This window comes from Manis pentadactyla, chromosome 17 (assembly GCF_030020395.1).
Source record: "Manis pentadactyla isolate mManPen7 chromosome 17, mManPen7.hap1, whole genome shotgun sequence".
Taxonomy (NCBI): Eukaryota; Metazoa; Chordata; class Mammalia; order Pholidota; family Manidae; genus Manis; species Manis pentadactyla.
This window is the reverse complement of record NC_080035.1, coordinates 7090501-7113886: the sequence shown is the minus strand read 5'-3', so window position 1 is coordinate 7113886 and position 23386 is coordinate 7090501. Positions and strand designations below refer to the sequence as shown.

The following is a 23386-nucleotide window of genomic DNA, read 5'->3' as shown; positions in this document are numbered from 1 at the left end:
AAGAAAGACCAAACATCTTAATAAATTACAAATAGGTATTTGATAAAATTTAGCACCCATCTCAGTAAAACTAAACAAATTAGGAAAAGAAAGGTAATTCCTTATTTGATAGTTATTTTTGTATTAAGTGAGGTATAATCACTAAACAATAAAAATATTTCTAAGTCAAAGCAGAAACAAAGTGGCTAGTTATCCCCACCTTTATTTAACATTATTCAGGAAGTTTTAGTTAATGTAAAATGATTTGGAACAAAAACAAGAGGTATAATCATGGTGGCTGGGCTGGGAGGCAAAAAAATTATCATTATTTAGAGATGATAAGATTTTCTATTTATTTAGACAACTCGTACAATCAATTATAAGTACTATTAAAACAAAGTTCAATAAAGCAGCCAGATACAGACTAAGGGTTTTCTTTGAAGCAAAAGTCACTCTAACCACCCTTTTCCTCTACCAGTACAATAAAGAAAAATGGGTAGAGAATGAGAAACTGTAGTGCCCTAAATTTCTAAAACTCTTTGGTTGTCCTGAGCTAGATTTTTCCCTCTCCCATCCTGTTGCCTATAAATTAGGCTTTTCTCTGAGCATAGTACAGCTCCAAAATCTTTATTTTAAAGAAACTTATTATATATATAAGTGAAGGTTTGCGCATGGGTAAGGATCTCTTCATAAAACTCTTTGCATAAAACTTCTCATAGGTTGAAGACCGCCACCAGTGTGCATATCAAAGATTACCCAATTTCCACCACTGCTGATCCCCATAGAGACTGAGGTTTCTTTTACTAAAGCCAGGGGTTTAGCATCAACTAAAACTGGGTACTTAGTTCAAGAAACTATACAAAGATGCCCACTCTCCAGTTTTAGAATTCTGCATTTAATAAACAGTATATAAAAGTTCTGTGTTATGCCAACTTTCTCTTGAGATCCATGGCATGAGTACATAATCTTTCAAGTACAAATTGGTGTGGATTTATCTTTTTACAGTAATGTGCATGATAAATAACAATCTGCCATTTCTTTTAGGGAAAAGGAAATGGAGAATTTTGTCAGTGTTACATGGGCTCACAGAAGCAATTTAAAGTTACTAAACTGTCACCAGCAATGGGTTGTAAATTTAGACTATCAGCCAAAAATGAGTATGGTACAAGGTAAGAAAACATTTTAATGTAGATATTTTAGATTATCCAGTCAGCCTCATTTGTATGAATTACAGTCCAAACTATCCACTAAAAAGTAAAAAGATAAACAAGTAAAACTCATGCTTTCGTTTATTACTTTGTTGATATAGTTAAAATGTTTTAACTAGCCTAGCAGAAGCAGTGAGAGAAAGTGTTACATAAACTGCAGTTTTAAAAGAATACAGTTTCACTTGTAGGTATCCGACCTGGTTACCGTAAAGATATTATCATACCCAAAATATATTAATTTAGGTTATAATTATCAAAAATTGGTATTTTTAAGTGTCATTTATCAAAAGTGAGTTCTTTTGCTATAAAAATTAATTTTTCATTCCTTCTTTAAAACCTTTTAATAGTGATTTTAGTGAAGAAGTCTTATATTACACCTCAGGCTGTGCCCCTTCTATGCCAGCAAGTCCTATGTTAACTAAGGCTGGAGTTACTTGGTTATCCTTACAATGGAGTAAACCCTCAGGAACACCATCAGATGAAGGAATTTCTTACATTTTGGAGATGGAGGAAGAAACTTCAGTGAGTATGAATATGTTTTAAATGGGGTATTTAAAACATTTCAGTGTGGCATTAATCCTTATACACTAAGTATTACCACAATAGTTAGGTCCTTCCCCAAATCCTTTGACTCCTTGGTTGGTTATGATTGAGGAGGGATTAGGGGTAAATGAGAACTCAAGTCTTTTGTTTTCTTAATGTGTGGGAGGGGGGTTGTTTTTTATGTGTGTTTGTATGTATATTTGTGCCTGGGAACACTATATACTGCATTTTAAATGTATGTTTTCGGGAAAGTAAAGAGAGTGGGAAGATCACCAGAGCCTTCTAGGCTAACCAGCTCTAAAAGGTAAGGAAATACTGTGTCTGCCTTCTCCAACTGTGTTTATACACTGCTTTCCCAAGTGACACACAAAAGATTTGAAGAGCCTCAGAAGAAATTATATAGTGCAGCTGGAATCTAGTTACTAGTAGCTCATCTCCTGTGAGCTAGAACCAAGCCGAACAATAGTTAGGGTGTCTTCTGTTTGTTCTATATGGTTCATAGCTTTTCAGAGCTACTTTGAAGAATTGAGTTAAAAAAAAGCATTAATCCACTGCTAGGTCCATACCCAGGAGAATTGAAAACACATGTTCGTACAGAAATTTGTGTGCAAATGTTTATAGCAGCATTACTCATAATAGCCATAAAATGAAAACAATCCAAATGCCATCAACTGATGAATGGATAAACAAAATGTGATATATCCATGCAATGGAATATCATTCGTCTATATACTAACACATGCCACAAAATGAATGAACCTTAAAAACGTTAATCCTGAGAACCCAGTCACAAAAGACCACATATGGATACAGGCAAATCCAGAAAACTGACAGAAAGCTTTTTAGTGGATGAGAAAAGGGGGAAGTGACTGTTAACCAAAATAAAAAGTTTAGGCTTTATTGTGGAATTAAGAATTAACTGATGGTTGCACAACTTTGTGAATATACTATGAACCAGTGAATTTTATATTTTAAAATGGGAATTTTACTGTATGTGAATTATATGTCCTTTTTTTTTTAATGTTTTAAATAACATTGGAAAAGTAGTGAAGCATTGTCACTGGAGCTATAAATAGCATTCCCACACCTAAGGGACATCCCTACTTGCCTGCATAACCAACCATTTGTTTATTCCCATATACACAACTATATGTTAAGGGCAAGGTAAATGTATTAAATAGTTACAGTTCTGTTTGTTATTTCAACATCTGTCTGGAAACTCCTGTTAGTTCTAGAGATACATTTACGGATGAAGTTACCTTGTCTCTAACTCTTCCCTCTTGGCGCTGTGTTTACTACGAATAACTGTTCTCCTTCTTACTCCTACAAACGTTCAGTAGCTTTTCTGGTATACTTGGAAGCATCAAGGTGAGGATCACATTCAATAGAGTATTAGTCACATTGCACATAGTAGGAGATGAAGAGGACCTGGATCTTTTCACATATTATTTATTCGCCACATTTCTGCTGTTAGACATTTAATGAAAACTTGTTTTTCCCTTTCCAGGGGTATGGTTTTAAACCTAAATATGATGGAGAAGATCTTGCTTACACAGTGAAAAATCTCAGACGTAGTACAAAGTATAAATTTAAGGTAAGCTTTGGAAGCCTTTAAAATATTTGTTTGTTCTTATTGTTCCTGTGTTTTAAAGCCAAGTACATACTCTCACTCCTTTGATTTTAAATCTTAAATAATTTTGACCTTTTCTAATTAGCTTTTTTGTCCTATTTTCATACTATATAACATTACTCTCAACCTTATATATTTAAATTTGAAACAGTTTTAATGTTTTAACAGGACTCATTTGTATAATATAAACAAATGTCTTTTAAAGTGTGATTGTTGTTAAACTTATTCAGAATATGCTTTTTTGGCAAGGATATTAGAAAAGCTATTGTTTCCTCAGCATCGTTTCAAGTGGTGCACAGTTTCATTTTGTCCCACTACTTGTAGTCACTTGATGGAAGGTGATATCTACTGTGTTTTTTACCAAAAAATTGTTCTTTTTCCCTTTGTAATAAGTATTTTGTAAATACCACATACACATCTTGTTCCTCATCAAACTTTCACCCACTTGTTTTAACACCAATTGAAAATTCTTGTCTGATTCAATTACTACTATGATTAATGGTTGTTGAGTGATTTTTTTAATTTTGTCATTCTTTCTACATTTATTAGCATTATAAGAAAATGCTTTCTCCTCTTCTCATTTATTTCTATCATGATGAACTCACAGATGCCTATTCATTGAGTGGGTTATATTTTGTTTCAGTTATGAGGCTCAGATTGTCTCAAATTTGGGAGACCCTTCAAGCTGGCTTTCTAATCCTTTTGACATGTCCCCCACATCCCTTTGAGCCCTTCCTTTCTGGCACATGATATACCAGTTTCATCTTGTCTTTGATCTTGGAAATGACCATTTCCTAGACCACCTGAGTCCTTTTAGGAGCCAAGATCTGGGTAGTAGGCATACTTACTACTATATGAGTTTTGCTACCCCTGGGTACCCTCTCAGTGGACAGAACTAGGAACTGTATATATGCATGTATGTTTCTTGCATATACAGTTGACCTTTGAATAACACACATTTGTGCAGCTTAAGTCCACTTATAATGTGGATTGTTTTCAACAAATACATTAGAAAATTTTTTGAAGACTTGAGACAATTTGAAAAACATTTTCTTCTCTCTATCTTACTTTATTGTAAGTATAGAGTATGTAACATTTAACATACAAAATATGTGTTGATTGTTTATGTTATTTATTGGTAAGGCTTTCTGGTCCACAGCAAGCCATTAGTAGTTAAGTTTTTGGAGAGTCACAAGTTGTGCAGGGGTGAACGCCCCTAAAGCCCGTGTTCAGTGGTCACTAGTGTGTATATATAGATATGTATACAACCTACATGCACAAACACATTTACATCTGTATTTCTCTATATATTGTTTTAATCATGAGTGCTCACCAGTTATTTCCAATTTTAATCCATTGCCACAGGTTGATTATAGTTTTCTCTTTTTCCTTATTTCTAATCCTCTTCATCATCAATGAGAAACTTTTCTCCAGGGTTATTCAGTATATTTAGTTTTTAGATAAACTCTTCTTCTTCCCTAAGGTCCTCTTCAGGGGCAGTGCTGCCACCTCCGCCCAACCCTCCCAGGCCTCATAGCGCAAATCCTTCCCTTGTTCAGCCTACCTAGCCTTTGGACTAAATTGAGTTATTTTAGGAAGAAGGCAGACAGACTGTACGTGTCATTCTTGCTTCCTTAAGGCATGGATACTGCATCATTCTGGCTCACTTGAGGCAGTAGCACACTTTGGTAATTTTACTGTGGAGACTCTGAACTTCTGTCTTTCCTAGTATAGCATCCATTCTGGGACATCTTTTAGCTCTGACTTCGTCAGTAATGTACATTGCTGTTTATTGGCAGACAGTGCTTAAATTGGTTACGATTATAATTAATATAGGCCAGCCTATATTTTATGCAGAAGTTTTCCTAAAAATATAACAGAATGCTTATTGATAAATTCAACATTTGAATTTTCTTGCCAGTGCTTGTTTAATCAGATCCTTTCAAATAAATGATAAAAGCCACTCTGAATGGTTTTCACTATTAAAAAACAGAGAAATTTTATTTCTCCTTGAGAACATTAGAAAATTTTAGTGATAATGGAAAATGTGATTATTCAGTGCATAATAATTATATTAGTTATGCTGTTTTATATATTAGCTTCATTTTTAAAACTTATAATACTGTGTCATTTTAATTTCTAAGTACAGTTTTCATATTTACAGTATTTATAAATACCTGAGAAGTATGTACGTTCGTTCCAGGTTTTCTCTTACAATGATGTTGGATTGTATTTAGCTTTAGTAATGATTGTCATACCAACAGTTCTAAGGGAAAGTTGTTAATGTCTTTATAATTTGGCAAATTTATTAAAATTCTTAGAATTCTACTACCATGTAACACCATGGTGTTATTGCCACATAGGGACAAAAATGTATATACACAAATAGGAGTTAAATTCTTCACTGATCCACTATAAACAAATCACAGATTTCTGTGTAAAACTGTTTCACTTTGATAGTCACTCTCAAATTGTAGGGTGTATATAATCTTAATCTCTAAGAAGACAATAGGCCTTTTCAAACAAGCATCCCCAAATAACTGGAGGGGGGTTGGAAAAACAGTATGTCTAAGACACATTTTAACAAATCACTGGATTATAGAAAGGGATTATATAATGGTTTATTAAATAACAAATAAAATAGTAGTAAGCTCTTTTGCAGTAGTTCTCAAAGTGTGATCACCAGGCCATTCTATCAGCATAACCTAGGAACTTGTTAGAATGTAAATTCCCTGGTGCCAGCCCAGACCTACTGGATCAGAAATTCTGAGGGTAAAGCCTAGTAATCTGTGTTTTAGCAGGCCCTCCCGGTGATTATAATGCTTGCTGGAATTTTAGAATCACTGACCTAAGGGGGAAAAAAAATACTAGGAAATGAAAAATGAAGAATGTATGAAGTTTTCTGGAAGCTCAGACATTTATACTGGCTTTTTTTCCTTATTGAGGTAAAATGCAGAAATTTTAGTTTACAGCTAGAAGAATCTTGACATGTATACACTCATGTAACCATTACTCAGATCAAGGTACCAAACATTCTCACAATTTGTTTCTCTTTCTCTTGTTTCACCCATCTGCCCACTCCCTTCCCTGATAGCAGCCACAAGTCTGTTCTCTGTTTTTGAGGCTGTTTCTGGGTTTTTTTGTTTGTTTGTTCATTTGAAGTTTTTCATATAAGCGAAATCATATGATATTTGTCTTTCTCTGTCAGACATTTATTTTGAGTCTGTCATATGCTGGGTGCCAGCTGTGGGGGTTTTGAATCATTAAGTCTTGTTGCCTATGCCTCAGACTTCCTTTTCTATTTTCTAGCTTGACTTTGCAGACTCCTCTTTCAAGCAAACATATCAAAACAAAATCTTAATTCTAAAGAAATCTTAAAATAATAAGCAAAAGCAAAAAAAAAAAATTGTAATCCTAGAAGTAATGACTAGATATATACTAAGTATATACACTTAGGTTATACACTTAGGACAATCCTAGGACACTGAAAATACTTTTAAAACAAAATTAGAACAATGAAAACATTAAAAGGACTAGATATATACTAAGTATATATATATATCTAGTAGATACTAGTATAATACTAAGGCTATGATTAACATAAAATAAATACTAATGCCATAATGTCAGAGTTCTGGGTTATACACTTAGGACAATCCTAGGACACTGAAAATACTTTTAAAACAAAATTAGAACAATGAAAAAATTTAAAGGACCAAAAAAATGAAAATAAAAATATAAAGCATAAGAAAGTAGTCAGAATTCTTAAAATCATTTAAAAGTCAGGGTGATAGATAAACAGTGCTAGTTTACTTCAAATAGTTCCCTGAAAGCTAGGCTAGGATCTGATGTCTAACTTTTTAAAAAAAGAATTAAAGGCTTCAGAGTCTAGCCCCGATGATTGTGGGCCGCTAGAAAGTTGATGCCTTGTTTCTCCGAGTTCCTGAAAAATAGGTTTCAAAGTAGCAAGGCTTCTGAAAAAGTAAAGGTCTGAGTACCTTGAGCGTAGACCCTTAGATACTTCCACTACAGCTTGTTACTTGTTACCTTACCTTTTCATAGGTAAGAGAAAAATCAAAACAGTTATTATCTGGATCCATCAGCTTTTATCTTCCATCCTTGAAAATCAGTTGTACATCAGCATCTATGATAATACATGGTCATCTTTCCTTCCTCCTTCTAATCTTGTCTGGTGTCATTTTATGATGTCTTCCTTTCTCCTCTGCCCTAATCCTACGTGTACCGAAGTTTAGTCCTTAATTCTTCTTATAAACACCTGTCTCCCTTGGATATATCACCTCTTTGCCTTATATCCTGAAGAATACAAAAGCTCTAAACTTGTTCTATATTGCTTTCAGGCTGTTCTCTCACCTTTTAAATCCAAGTTACATTTTATACCTAGATTAACTTTTCTGGAGCACAGCTTTCCCTCTAAAAAACAATTGCCTAATTTCACAGAAGGTTCTTTATATTCTGATCCACTCATTTTTAAAATGTACTGCCTTTCACTGCTTACTTGAACTGGCTACTTCACCAAATTGATTACTCATCCTCCCCTGCACAGAGCTATTTACTGTTCACTTCAGCTTTTAGGGCTTTCTGTTCTCCCTCTTACACAAGTTTCTCCCCTTACTGCTGTTGACTGTGAAGACTCCATATCACATCAGTTTGCCTTTTCAGAGCCTTCCTGTACCATTCAGGCCATAGTAATATTTTTCTGGCCCAGTTCTTTTGATGTACATATTGCCTGTCTGCTGCATAAAGATTATAAACTTCTTGAAGTTAAGGAGTGCAGCTCTCCTGGAGTTCCTAGCACTGTGCTCCCTCTGTGGTGGTCATTAAATGAATGTTTTGATTATTTTTAAAATTTCAGGGTGTGGGGGAGATAACTTATGGCTTTATAGCCTCTAATACCTTTATGGCTAACTGAGGTAAAAGGAGACAGTGCTGAAATATATTGCCTTAAAAACGTAATTAGTGGATCTTTATAGTTTTTAGGGCATCTATTCTCACTTTAATAGTTTCCCTCTAGTTGTAGGTTTAAGTAGACACTGTGTACCCTATTGAAAAGTGTTCTTGATCCCCTTTGTAGTCTCATCAGTAAAGCAGCAGAATGAGAAAACATGCTGAAAATCTATCTGAATATGTGGGAGGACTAAGGAACAATTGGACTAAATTTTTCTGAGTTCTCATGGGCTGCATGAGTTACTTGGGGTGGTAGCTTTATTTAGATCCTTGTCTTTAGTGTCGTGTCATATCTTCGTGGTTCCCATCTGAGTCATTCAGTGAACCGATAATTAAGCATTTCCTTTATGATAAGCACTGTTCTTGACACTGAGAATATAATAGTAATCAGAGCAGCTAATATTGAACAAGGGGGAGCAGAACAGACAATAAACAAGCAAACATATCAGGTAGTGATAAGTGCTAGGCACGTTAACTAAAATAATGGTAGGTGACAGAAAATGACTGTGTAGTCAACCAAGTTTTCCCAGACATGACATTTACATGGATATGAGGTAGCATGTCAAGATCAGAAAGAGCATTCCAGGCAGGGGAAATAACTGCTAATGCAAAACACCCTGAAGTGGAAGTCACTGGGGTGAAAACATAGGGTGTTGTAGGCCATGATAAGGAATTTAGATTTTATTCTGAGTGAGATGAGAAGCCATTGAAGGGTGCTAAGTTGAGAAGTGATAAAATACCCTCTGGCTACGTGTAGGAAGTAGATAGGTTGAGAGAAGGAATGGAAGCAGTTAGTAGTATATTGTAGTCATGGAGAAAAGATAGAATAAAGAAGGCTTTAACTAAGGTGGGTGGTGGTAGTAGTAGGAAACAGAAGTGGCGTTGATAGGATTTACCAATACATGTGATATGTATATATCAAATATGTATATAGGTTTAAAAAAAGAAGAATCAAGTATGTCCCCTAGATTTTGATTTGAGCAATTGGTAGGTGGTAGTACTTTTTACTGATGGGCGATGGGCAAGAGCTCAGAGATGGAATGGGTTTGCAGAAGAGAAAATCATACCAAGTTTAATATTGGACTTGAGCTTTTTAAGTTCAGTAGAATATGTAAGGTAAAAATATAAATTAAATTTCTAAAGCCCAATACCTGAATATGAATTATATTTATTGCTGCACAACTTTGTAGCTTAAAGAAACAAATATTTATTATCTCATGGATTCTGTGGGTCAAGAATTAAGGACCAGCTTGGCTGGGTGGTTCTGATTCAGGACTTCTAAGAGGTTGTAGGCAAGATTACAGCTGGGGCTGTAGTCATCTCAAAGCTTGACTGGGGATGAAGGAATTGTTTTCAGGTTCACTCAAGTGTTTGTTGCCAGGACCCCCTCAGTTCCTCACTGTAGGGGCTTCTCCATCGTTTCTGCTATGTTCTGTTTGTTAGAAGCAAGTTATTAAGTACAATTCAAAGGGAAGAAGAATTAGCCTTTATCTTTACAAGAGAAATTGAAAGAATTTGTGAATATCTTTTTAAATCCTAAAGAATATTAACAAGCAAGCCTAGAGACTATCAGGTATCATCAGTTTATAGTTTATTAATGTGATGACTCTTGTTTAGTATCAAAATGTTAGTTTTAAACTTGTATTCCTAGCGGATTATACCGGACATTGTTCATATATCCTGATTCCCTATTGAAGACAAGCAATTCTTACATAAACAAGCCATCACAATCTGAAAGGCATACCTTATCAGTTGAGCCTGTTTGACTCTCCTCATACTGCTCATGAAGGCAGTATCATTAGGTGACAAACACTATTTCTTTTTATTCCTCATCACAGGTTATTGCTTACAATTCAGAAGGTAAAAGTAGCCCAAGTGAAGCAGTAGAATTTACTACATGCCCTGATAAACCAGGAGTTCCAGCAAAGCCTTCAGTTAAAGGAAAGATACATTCACACAGTTTTAAAATAACTTGGGGTAAGCTATTATACATATTTGTATATCATTACTTTTATACTTGATTAAAATGATTTGAATATTAAGATAATTTTTAAGATATTTGGGTAAATTTGGTACTCAAACATCTTGAATAGGAAATGTAAGTCATTCATGGTTTGAGGATCTTTTTTATGGAAAGCTTTGTACTCACGTGCTCTAAGTTCATATTTGATACAGAAAGCACTTGAGAAAGCTCTATGAGCCAAGGCTGTGAACTTATAGACAAAGTAACCTGGGTCATCCTGGTTCTCTCAAGAAATGAAAATCATTTATTCATTTAAAACAAATATTACTACTTAATGCAAAAAACAATAGAGTAATGAGATGCTAGTATTAATTTAGAAAGGCTTGCAGGGGATTGTGTAGTCTTTTTAAGCAATCCTACATTTTGTATTCTGGTTATTAGGATTTTCTGTCATTTTGAACTTCTATGTACCTTGCCTAATACCACTTTTGCTTCCTTGGATAGACCCACCAAAAGACAGTGGAGGGGCATCCATCAATAAGTATGTAGTGGAGATGGCAGAAGGTTCTAATGGTAAGAATAACTATGAAAACTCAATAAATTTATACCAGTCTGTCTGCCTGTATTGTTCCTGACTTTACATTTTACATGCTCTCTTTTCTTTCCTCTTGATTATTTTCCTTTGTAGCAGTTAGGTTCTGCCTTTATAGACTTATTGTTTGTTGTACTCTCTAGAAACACAGTAAAGCAAATAAGACTGCTGTACAGTTATATTAGTACATTTACATTTTCTTACATTTTTTCTGATTTGTTTGCACTGTTCAGCTCCAGTATACCTAAAGTCTTCTGAAGGTTAGTTAAATTGATAGCCAGATATATCAAAGAAAAATTATGTTCTGAAATTTAACATGCATTATACTAGTTTTAGTAATATATTAGTAAATGCCTAGTAAACTTTATTTTTAAATCACACATTTAACAATCTCTATTTCTATGAAATGATCTATTTCCTGCAAAAAATAAGAATGTCTTTTAATTAAGACCAAACTACCTATGCTATTGGTTCTTTCTATTCTTTGTGTATTATAATGTTATTACCGGACCAGTAAACACATTTAAAATGGTTAATTAAAAGCAAATTATCAATCTAAGCCAAAGTCTATAGAGACTTACAGAGATATTTAAATTCAACAAAGCCAAGCATATTTGTCTAGGAACCTGCACACATAAAGAAAATTAGATCATTTCCAGGAAACTTGAAACAAGCTCAAATTGTTTCTGACAAATTACATAAATACTTATTTAGTGAAGTTAGGATACCGGCTGTGTCCATGATACCAAAACGTTAAACATTACCTTGAATCTGACTGAACATAAATCGTCAACTTACAGGAAACAAATGGGATATGATATACAGTGGAGCTGCAAGGGAACATCTTTGTGATCGACTCAGTCCAGGCTGTTCCTATCGTTTACGAGTTTACTGCATTAGTGATGGAGGACAGAGTGCGGTAATACTTACATGTAGTTTTTTTGTGTTTTTTTTTTTCCCTAAGTTTTGTCAAATGAGATGGGATCACCAGATGCCACCTCAAATATTGAATATATCCACAAATGTATAAATGTAACTTCTGTAATCTGGATGGTTAAATTTGCAGTAACAAGAATATTCTAATATACTCTAGCTCATAGTATTCAGTGAATATCTATTAATCTGGTTGGTGTTCAGCTTTGGAAAAGCAAATATATGAAAACACTGCAGAAAATTTTATAAAGGTAAATTTTATAATTACAATAACATTACCTAACAAATAGAAATAAAATAATTGTAGACTGATTTACTACTATATAAATAAATGTATGTCAGAACCAAAACCACAAAGTATCATTTACTGTTTCAACATTTCGGAAAAGTTGGCAATTATTTTAACTGTTAGAGCCCCAATAACTAAATGGACCTAAAATGTGCCATTGATTATATATGAGACATTTGTAATGTTCTGGAGAGGTATGTTTTTTAATAGGAGTGGATTTTTTAAAATAAATTTACCCAAGAGTGGGTTCTTGGAGCACTCATAATTGTTATTTTTCAAGTGGAATTTAATGCAGCGAAAATACTTTTTAAAAAATGAGTTTGTAAGTATTTTGTTGAAAGTACAAGTATTATGAAATACTGAGAACAAGTCCCACCCAACAGGTTTATGATCAAGTTGCTGCATTTTACCTAAGAAAATTTTCCCAGGTTTCAAAAATGTCAAACCCTTCCCTTACCCCCAACCAAAAAGAACCCTATTTTCTAGTATAGATTCTTACATAGGATGCCTTTCTGAATAAAGTGATAGGATGCCTTTCTGAATAAAGTGATAAACAAATATTTTATTTGTTTGGAAAGAATGTTAAGTATAAACCTTAATACAGTGCCAATAAGGAATATGGCACTGAGACTGTGTCAGTGTTTTTAAGAGATTGTCTTTAAAAAAAAAAAAAACAAAGACTTTTTTTAAGTTAGCACAGAAACTAAAAGTAATACCAAATACCTGGAAAGATGTCCAATACTTCGGAAAGCTTACCTGGTTTTTTAATTATTTATTTTATGTGGAAAGGAAGAAAAAAACAATTTTAATAAACAAAAAAATTTTAGTGTTTAGGTTAAAAATACATTATACAGTAAAGCAGCCTGTAAAATAGTCTAAACCTCCTGAAAACATGGCAAACAGTGTTTACAGAATGTTAAAACATCCTTTCTTTAGAGGAGCTTTGTGGATCCATTTGGACTGGATCAAAAATATATCCATCAGATTGTTTTGATTTTTTTGTTCTTTAATTATTGAAAAAAGAAAAGGAAGAGCTGTTTAATCTTTTTTCTCTGATAACTTTCTTTGTATGTAATAGTCATATAGTGCATATTTTTTTATTTGAGTTTTAATGATTTAATTGGGTTTTGATTTTATTCAGAACTTTGTTCCTTTTCAGTTGATAAGTACAATTTCAAATGACTGGCACTGTCTTTGTGTTCATATCATTTTCCTTTAACAAAAGCAATCTGATTACTTGGTTTGGGGCATTTTTTGTTTTGTTTTTGCTTTTGTTTTGGCAGGTATCTGAATCTTTACTTGTGCAGACTCCATCTGTGCCTCCTGGTCCATGCCTCCCTCCCAGATTACAGAGTAGACCCAAAGCAAAAGAAATACAGTTACGATGGGGTAATTTCCATTTTAGTAATAAATTATAATTAAGTTAGTACTAAATATATTCCTCTTGTTAAGTTTGCATAAATCTTTCTACCTTTAGGACCCCCTGTGGTCGATGGCGGATCGCCCATTTCCTGTTATTGTGTGGAAATGTCTCCAGTAGAAAAAGATGAACCCAGAGAGGTTTACCAAGGTTCTGAAATAGAATGTACAGTAAGCAACCTTCTTCCTGGAAAAACTTACACCTTCAGACTGCGGGCAGCTAACAGAATGGGGGTAAGAATGCCATGCTAGCTAAATGGCAATCACAGTGGTGTTTCATATAGCATATATAACTGTACCATTATTTGGTCATCTTGTTTTCAACATGTGACTCCAAATTTTACAATTTTTCATAAGCCTATATGGATAAATAAGGTAGGCCAGTAAATACCATAATTGGTATAGAATTTTATTAGTTTCAAATCCCGCTTAGAATTTGTGACACTTGGCACTTCAGCTGGGCTAAAGATTGCCTTTCAGGTGATGCTATCAGGGTTTACTTAGTAAATTTCAGAGTAGAAACAAGATTGTAAGGTAAAATACATGGAGTAACTAAGCTTTTTTAGGCTGGTTATATGCAGCATTTACTTTCATTTGGCAGCTAATTTTGCCTAAGCAAAAAACTTACATTTTAATTATTTCTGGTTCTATGTGGATTTTTAAAAGTATTATCTATGTATCTGTACAACTCCATAAAATAGACAAAGTAGATGGTGCCTTCATTTTACAACTGAGGAAATTGAAGCTCAGAAAAGCTAAATATCTTGCCCACAGTTACATAGACTAAGTAGTGATAATGGTAAGCCATAGACTCAGGGGGTTCAACTCCAGAGCCAAAGCCTTTCTGCTCAACTATGACACCTGTCATCTCAGTCCTTTAAAGCATGTCCTCTAAGGACAAAGCAGTTGTTTCTTACCTCAACTGAGCAACATTCTATTTCTTTAAACTATTCTGTAATTAAAATTTCATAAAATTAAAGTCTTTCCCCTCTCCATTATTTCAGATTTTAGTGAACTGTACTGTATTTTACATCCCATTCTCTAACTTCAGTATTTATATCTGTACTCTTACTTTAAAATTTAATTACATTTCAAATTTATATCCTTCCTTGGAAGTCCCTATATAAGTCCTTCCTTCCTAAGTTCGTCACCTTGTCAGCTGCACATGGCTGCAGTACACTGGAATGGCACCTTTTATACTGGGACCCTTAATTTGTATTTTCAGGTTTGTGGTAATTTGTCAAAATCATCTTAAGTAAATAATTGCTTCTGTATTTCCACAGAGTATACATCTTAGATCCTTTTAAAGATATTCTAAATTTTAAAGTACAGTTTAAGCCTCCCATTTCCCATGCCTTTATTTGGTATTTGTTCCTTCACTTCTCACATAATTTCATCTGACTTATTCCACCTACATAATTCCCTAATGCCTTGCCCTCAAAAAACCAGTTCATAAAGGAATAAGGGACAGGAGAAGACAGTACAGTAATAAAACTTTACCCCACATATCCATGGTCATCAAATCTTTTTACCTTCTGTGAACACTTTTAGAGTTATATTATTATGATCAGTTAATCTTTAAAGAGAGAAATGGTGGTGCTTAATTATTTGTGAATGTTTATGGAGCACTGAACACTGGTTATATTTGTTTTTGTAGCTTGGACCATTTTCAGAAAAATGTGATATTACTACAGCCCCTGGACCACCAGATCAGTGCAGACCACCTCAAGTTACATGCAGATCTGCAACTTGTGCACAAGTGAATTGGGAGGTATTGTAATTTCCATTGATTTATATTTAGTTTCTTAAGCTATTAGGATAGTTTATATGAAAGAATGAAGATACTGTTCATTTCACCTCATAAATTGTACAAAGAGTAAATCCTAGTTAAATTCATGTGGTAAAAAGTGACTTCTTTTTTCTCTTTGAAGCAGTTAAGTATGACAAGTATTTAGATTCTTGTTCATGATGTGCTTGGTATTTTATCAAAGGCTTTGCCTCGGTACTGAAATATTTAGCCACTGGTGAGCTTAATGTTCAGAACAAACATACATAGAATTAGTATAATACCATTTCTCTTATATTATCTCCAGTGTATTTATTCTATATAGTAATAATCAGTAATGATAATTAATTTCCAGTTTCCTTTGAAATTCAACAAAGAAAATGTTCTTGTATGATTTAACATTTTATATCACTTAATAAGATTATTTTGAAGTAGGTTTACCTTAAAATATTTTGAAGTGACTCAGTTATATTTTTACTTCTAATTGAAAACAAAGTTACTAGTTTTTTGACCTGAGGTGACCTTAATGAAAAAGTCATATCGTACAGTTTTAATTCTGCTTAAGCATTTTAAAGAAATTCAGAAGCAATCCAGTTTTTGATATGCTCAGGTAAAGAACATTTTTGCCCAAAAGCTATTTAAGCAATGTTAAGACTTAAAACTGTTATCCTTTTCTTAATTTAAAGGTTCCTTTGAGTAATGGAACTGATGTCACAGAATATCGATTGGAGTGGGGAGGAGTTGAAGGAAGTATGCAGATATGTTACTGTGGGCCTGGTCTCAGTTATGAATTAAAAGGACTTTTACCAGCAACTACCTACTATTGCAGAGTCCAGGTAAGGCAATCATGGCCTTGTCACTTACTCTGTCCAGAGGTTGGTTTTCTATGAAACATTTTCATGGTCATGTATTTGTTAATTTGTGGGCTCTGTTAATTTGTAGGCTCTGAGTATTGTGGGTGCAGGTCCTTTCAGTGAAGTAGTGGCCTGTGTGACTCCACCATCAGTTCCTGCTATTGTGACTTGTCTTCAAGAAATAAGTGATGATGATATAGACAATCCCCATTATTCATCTTCTAAATGCCTTGGAATAAGCTGGGAAAAGCCTTGTGACCACGGTTCAGAAATCCTAGCCTACAGCATAGACTTTGGAGATAAACAGCCCTTGACAGTGGGAAAAGTTACAAGCTCTATTATAGATAATTTGCAACCAGATACAACATACAGGTACACTCTAAGAACTATGTTAATTTTTGTCTCAACTAGAGAGACTACTTAAATAGAACAATCATAAACTAAAATTTTTTTTTTTAATGTGACACTTAGAATACGAATTCAAGCCTTGAATAGCCTTGGAGCTGGTCCTTTCAGCCACATGATAAAATTAAAAACTAAACCCCTCCCTCCTGATCCACCTCGTCTGGAATGTGTTGCCTTCAGCCACCAGAACCTTAAGCTGAAATGGGGAGAAGGAACCCCAAAGACATTGTCAACAGATTCTGTTCAGTACCACCTTCAGATAGAGGATAAGAATGGGAGGTATGTGTTTTAATTGCTTTTTTATATAGTTTCTTAGGTCTTAAGTATGTAAATTTTTATAAACAGTAGAAGTAAATAAAATTTTCAAAAACAAAGTCAGAATTCTTATAAGAAGTCATTTTTAAGTGTGCTGTTTTCAAAACGTCAGAAGACACAATGAAAATCTCATTGTTTATAACCTCTGAGTGGGATGCCAAGAGAAAAAAAATTAAATGGGCTATTCTTTGGCTAACCCATTTGCTCACTTCATGCTAGTGAAAGAAATGTAATCTTTGCTACAAAATTAGCTTTTACACATACTTCCAGCAGTAGGCAAATTTGACAGCAAATGAAGGATTGGCTTCAAGCCTCAGAAATTGAGGGCAGGGATCATGTCTCATTGTCCTCCACACCCTTGTCACAGCCTGCACACTGAACGAGTATGGTTCATTTCCTACTGTCAGGTATCAGTTCAAGTCTGATTAATTATGCAGTCAGTCCCCTTGCTACTCAGGTTCTTATTTATGCTTCCATCCTTTACATTTTCATTACATCTATGCCATATACTACCCCATTAAATCATGCATTTGAATTGCATTGTTAATTGCAATATAAAAATATTCACAATATAAATTATATATATGCCAATTCGGGGCTGTTTATTAACATTTAATAAAAATAATGTTAATATTAACATTATATTGCATATATAAACAAGGCCATATACCCTCTATAGCTGTTACTCTTCTAATATTTAAAGAATTTGAATTTTATTTTCTACTTTTCACTCATTTATTAGGAATAAATACATATCCAGTGGATTCAGAGTACTAGCAACAGTTTTTTCCAAGGTCATGTTGATTTTTGTGTTGAGTTTCTGTTTTAACCAAATATTCATGGTGCTTGTACATAAGTACTCCCTATCAGAAATACTTACACATTTAAAATAACATAGGAATTATAAAACAGCCAATCAAGAACATTACGTAACATTCAACTCATGCATAACAGATATATTAGACATCCCATTTAACAGTTCAAGTGGGTAATTTATGGGATATATATTCTGTTACACTGCTATGTAAATCTCTAGAAAATATCACCAAATCAGCTAAAATTATGCCTGGGAGTTGAGAATTCTTTTTTTGTTTTGTTTTTGTTTTTTTGAGTCATTTTTTTTTATTAAGGTATCATTGATACACACTCTTATGAAGATTTCACAAGAAAAGTAATGTGGTTACTACATTCACCCTTATTATTGAGTCCCCCCTCCCAATGCCCTATTGCAGTCACTGTCCATCAGTGTAGTAAGATGCCACAGTCCCTGCTTGTCTTCTCTGTGCTACACTGTTCTCCCCGTGACCCCACACACACCATGTGTACTAGACATAATACCCCTCAGTCCCCTTCTCCCTCCCTCCCTACGTGCCCTCCCACACCCCTCCCCTTTGGTAACCACTAGTCCCTTCTTGGATTCTGTGAGTCTGCTGCTGTTTTGTTCCTTCAGTTTTTCTTCATTGTTACACTCCAAAAATGAGGGAAATCATTTGGTATTTGTCTTTGTCTGCCTGACTTATTTCACTGAGCATAATACCCTCTAGCTCCATCCATGTTATTTCAAATGATAGGATTTGTTTTCTTATGGCTGAATAATATTCCATTGTGTATATGTACCACATCTTCTGTATCCATTCATCTCCTGATGGACACTTAGGTTTCTTCTATATCTTGGCTATTGTAAATAGTGCAGCAAGAAACATAGGGGAGAATGTGTCTTTTTGAATCTGAGAAGTTGTTTTCTTTGAGTAAATTCCTAGGAGTGGAATTCCCGGGCCAAATGGTGTTTCTGTTTTAAGTTTTTTGAGGAACCTCCATATTGCTTTCCACAATGGTTGAACTAGCTTACATTCCCACCAGCAGTGTAGGAGGGTTCCGCTTTCTTCTTAATCCTTGCCTGCATTTGTTGTTCCTAGTCTTTTCAATGTTGGCCATCCTAACTGATGTGAAATGTAATCTCATTGTGGTTTTAATTTGCATTTCCCTGATAATTAGTGATGTGGAGCATCTTGTCATGTTCCTGTTAGCCATCTGAATTTCTTCTTTGGAGAAGTGTCTCTTAATGTCCTCCACCCATTTTTTAGTATGATTATTTGCCTTTTGAGTGTTAAGGCGAGTGAGTAGTTCTTTATATATTTTGGATATTAACCCCTTATCAGATATGTCATTTACAAATATATTCTCCCATACTGTAGGATGCCTTTTTGTTCTGCTGATGGTGTCCTTTGATGTATAGAAGCTTTTTATCATGAGTCCCATGTGTTCATTTTTGCTTTTGTTTCCCTTGCTCGAGAAGATGCATTCAGTACAAAGTTGCTCATGTTTATATTCAGGAGATTTTTGCCTATGTTACCTTCTAAGAGTTTTATGGTTTCTTGTCTTACATTCAGGTCTTTAATCCATTTTGAGTTTACTTTTGTATATAGGGTTAGACAATAATCCAGTTTCATTCTCTTACATGTGGCTGTCCAGTTTTGCCAACACCAGTTGTTGAAGAGGCTCTTATTTCGCCATTGTATATCCATGGCTCCTTTATTGTATATTAATTGACCATACATGCTTGGGTTTATTATCTGTGCTCTCTAGTCTGTTCCATTGGTCTGTGGCTCTGTTCTTGTGCCAGTACCAGATTGTCGTGATTACGGTGGCTTTGTAGTAGAGCTTGAAGTCAGGGAGCGTGATACCCCCAGCTTAATTCTTCCTTCTCAGGATTGCTTTTGTTGTTTGGGGTCTTTTGTGGTTCCATATGAATTTTAGAACTATCTATTCTAGTTTATTGAAGAATGCTGTTGGTATTTTGATAGGGATTGCATTGAATCTGTAGATTGCTTTAGGCAGAATAGCCATTTTGACAATATTAATTCTTCCTGTCCATGAGCAAGGATGTGTTTACATTTATTGGTATCTTTAATTTCTCTCATGAGTGTCTTGTAGTTTTCAGGTTATAGGTCTTTCACCTCCTTGGTTAGGTTTATTCCTAGGTATTTTAATCTTTTTGATGCAATTGTGAGTGGAATTTTTTTCCTGATTTCTCTTTCTGCTAGTTCATTGTTAGTGTATAGGAATGCAACAGATTTCTGTGTATTAATTTTGTATCCTGCAACTTTGCTGAATTCAGATACTAGTTCTAGTAGTTTTGGAGTGGATTCTTTAGGGTCTTTTATGTACAGTATCAAGTCATCTGCAAACAGGGACAGTTTAACTTCTTTCTTGCCACTCTGGATGCCTTTTATTTCTTTGTGTCGTCTGATTGCCGTGGTGTGAGAATTTTTTTTTATGTGGCAAATTGTATGCCTATGGGCTCTAGCTAGAAATAATTTATAATTAAAATTGTGGTGTTCTGATTGTCTTTAAAAATACATATACTTTAAATGATGAAGCAAAACTGAAGGAACAAAACATCAGACACACAGACTCCAAGAAGGGACTAGCAGTTACCAAAGGGGAAGGGTGGGGGAGGGCAGGTGGGGAGGGAGGGAGAAGGGGATTGAGAGGTATTTTGATTAGTACACATGGTGTGGAGGGGGTCATGGGAAAGACAGTGTAGCACAGAGAAGACAAGTAGTGACCGACATCTTACTATACTGATGGACCGTGACTTCAGTGAGGTATGGGGGGTACTTGATAATATGGGTGAATATAATAACCACATTGTTTTTCTTGTGAAACCTTCATTAGAGTGTATATCAATGATACCTTAATAAAAATTTTTTTAAGTTATATTAAAAAAAACCATGAACCCGCTAACTCCAGAATAAAACTGGTTGTTAATTATAAAATACATTCTTCTATGTGCTCTCCTCCCAGCCCTATGTCTGCCATCCCCTGAGATGAGTACTATCTGGAATCCTATACTTTTCTTTTATAGTTTTATGTTCATGTATTTTTGTGTAATGCAAATACATTTCCATGTATTTATATATGTATGTGTTCTTTTAGTTGTTTTAAGTTTATAAAATGGGTAAACATATACAATCTTCAGGGACCTACTGTTTTCACTTATTAAAATTCATCTATGGGGGAACAGAACTTCTGGGGGGGGGGGGGGGGAATGCATATACTTTAGACAACCATCAGAAACAAACCTATACCAAAAGCCTGAGAAGCTGTTACTATAGCTAAACATGAAATTTAGCAACAAATCTTCAGGATATGTCAAACTGGGAAATTTACCAATTCGATGATTTTCATCATCTGCTGAAAATCTGCTGGCATTGAATTCTAGAAGTAACTTATTACCTCTAAATGTCCCAACTGTACTTTTTAGAAGTTATTTTTAAACATTTGTCAGTGTAGTCAAGGTTTATATTTAATGAGTCAATTCCATTTTAGGTTTATATCCTTGTATAGAGGTCCATGTCATACATACAAAGTACAAAGACTTAATGAGTCAACATCCTATAAATTCTGTATTCAAGCTTGTAATGAAGCAGGGGAAGGTCCTCTCTCCCAGGAATATATTTTCACTACTCCAAAATCTGTCCCAGCTGCCTTGAAAGGTGAGTTATACATCCTCATTTTCTTTAATAATAAAATAATTTTAAATGCATTTTCATAAAGTGCTTTGTGTTCTGTTATTAAAATTTTAAATCCAGTATGTATCCAATATTGAAATTATAACAAATATAGACAAGCATACCTACTAGGAGTTGCACTCACTGATAAAAGCTGTTTTATCTGGTACATTCATACTCAGACAAGTACTGGTTTTTGTCACTCATCTTTTTAATATAATAATCTAATATAAAAATGCTAAATTGAATAGATAGGCTGGTTTTCTAATAGGACCATTTGCTGTTTCTGCTATTATTATTACTTAAATAAAAAAATCACAGACTCTGGTTGTTTTGAATCGTTGCTATTTCAGTAATTCATTTGGATTTCAGGGAGAGAGCCAGGTCATTTGTTAAACAAAACAAATACATTCTTAGTTGAATCTTTAAATTGAATTTACAAACACATTTGTATATACTTGTATCTTTAATTTCAGAAGGGCTCTTAAAATGACCCTAGCAAAGATTACACTTGTGCATTTAGCCAAAAACACTAAAATTCCTCAAACTCTGAAGACTAATCATGAAGACTTATAGTACAATGTCCTGGATCATGTACTTGAATATATCATTTGTTAAGCAGATCCATAGTTAGCAGAATTGTTCTTGAGTAGTCTTTCTAATAATGTTGATAAGAGTTTCACTGAGTCATTTTATTTTCCCTCATATGTTCAGGGTCTCTTAGCCTTAAGAAGATGGCTATTTTCACCCCTTTGTGCCCCACTGTTGAGTGAGGCAGTCGTATGTGGCCAAGCAACTAGGGATATTTTTATTTTGCAACTCATCCTCTAGGAGATTTCTTAAGTTATAAAATTTCATGTTCTAGTTATGCTCTTAGAAGTACCATAAACATTGTTATAAACTGCCACAGCCCCCCTATTAGCTTTTTATAGCTCAATGAAAACAGTGCTTACCTTGACAGATCTTTTAGCCAATCTGGCCATTTAAAGCACCTGTAGACTGTATGGCCTGGAACTAATAAGAGTGAACTCTTGTACCATGTCTCTGCAGTGTTCAAAATTCACTGTTAACTATTTGAAGTTTGTAACTAAGTTTTAAAAGTTTAAAGCAAGAGTCTGTGTGATGTGCCAAGTTAAAAATCAAGTAAAACAGATTTTATTTATATTTGTTTTCTACAGCCCCCAAAGTAGAGAAAATAAATGATCATCTTTGTGAAATTACATGGGAGTGTTTACAACCAATGAAAGGTGATCCAGTTATTTACAGTCTTCAAGTCATGGTGGGAAAAGATTCTGAATTTAAACAGGTATGTGTTAAATAGTAAAAATCTTGCCATTTGCAACAGCATGGATGGACTTAAGAGGGTATTATGCTAAGTGAAATAAGCCAGGCAGAGAAAGAAAAGTACCATATGACTTCACTTATAAGTGGAATCTAAAAACAAAACAAAACGAACAGAACAGCGATGACACATAAACACTGAGGAGTGACTGGTGGTTCCCCTGGGGGAGGGGTTGTGATGGGTGGGTGAAATAGGTGAAGGGGATTAAAAAGCACAAAATCTCAATCATAATATAAATTAGTGGGGGATGAAAGTAAAGCCTAGAGAATATAGTTACTACTGTAACATCTTTCTCTGTTGATACTAAGTACACTAGTTGGGGTGAACATCTAGTAATGTAGGTAACTGTCAAATCATTATGTTGTATACTTGAAGCTAATATTGTGTATCAACTACACTTCAATTAAAAAAAAAAAACAGGTTTGTTCCAAAGTATAATTTTGTGGATATACATTTTTATTTTCAATACACAAATTGACTATCTTTATTTTACCTATGCAAAAACATCTGTTCAGGACTATATTCCCAAGATTAGTAACTACACAGTATCTCAGTATTCAAAATCTTTGGGTGTGAACTATACTTAAACAGATCACTCATTTGACAAGTATTTAATGAACTCTGAAACAGGCACTCAGAATACAACACT

General features: G+C 34.3%; 1 protein-coding gene across 3 annotated transcripts in view; it reads left to right on the top strand.

Moving 5' to 3' along the window:
• Positions 1-23386, top strand: part of FNDC3A (fibronectin type III domain containing 3A) — a 193955-nt gene that overhangs the window by 161874 nt on the left and 8695 nt on the right. For all 3 annotated transcript variants that reach the window (XM_036904142.2, XM_036904152.2, XM_036904168.2), the window contains 14 exons: positions 1024-1148; positions 1535-1709; positions 3238-3324; positions 10164-10302; positions 10793-10861; positions 11681-11799; positions 13386-13491; positions 13580-13755; positions 15179-15292; positions 15994-16143; positions 16250-16533; positions 16633-16845; positions 21214-21380; positions 22574-22701. In XM_036904142.2, coding sequence (XP_036760037.2) covers positions 1024-1148; positions 1535-1709; positions 3238-3324; positions 10164-10302; positions 10793-10861; positions 11681-11799; positions 13386-13491; positions 13580-13755; positions 15179-15292; positions 15994-16143; positions 16250-16533; positions 16633-16845; positions 21214-21380; positions 22574-22701 — 2052 coding nt within the window. The remainder of the gene's footprint in view (positions 1-1023; positions 1149-1534; positions 1710-3237; positions 3325-10163; positions 10303-10792; positions 10862-11680; positions 11800-13385; positions 13492-13579; positions 13756-15178; positions 15293-15993; positions 16144-16249; positions 16534-16632; positions 16846-21213; positions 21381-22573; positions 22702-23386) is intronic.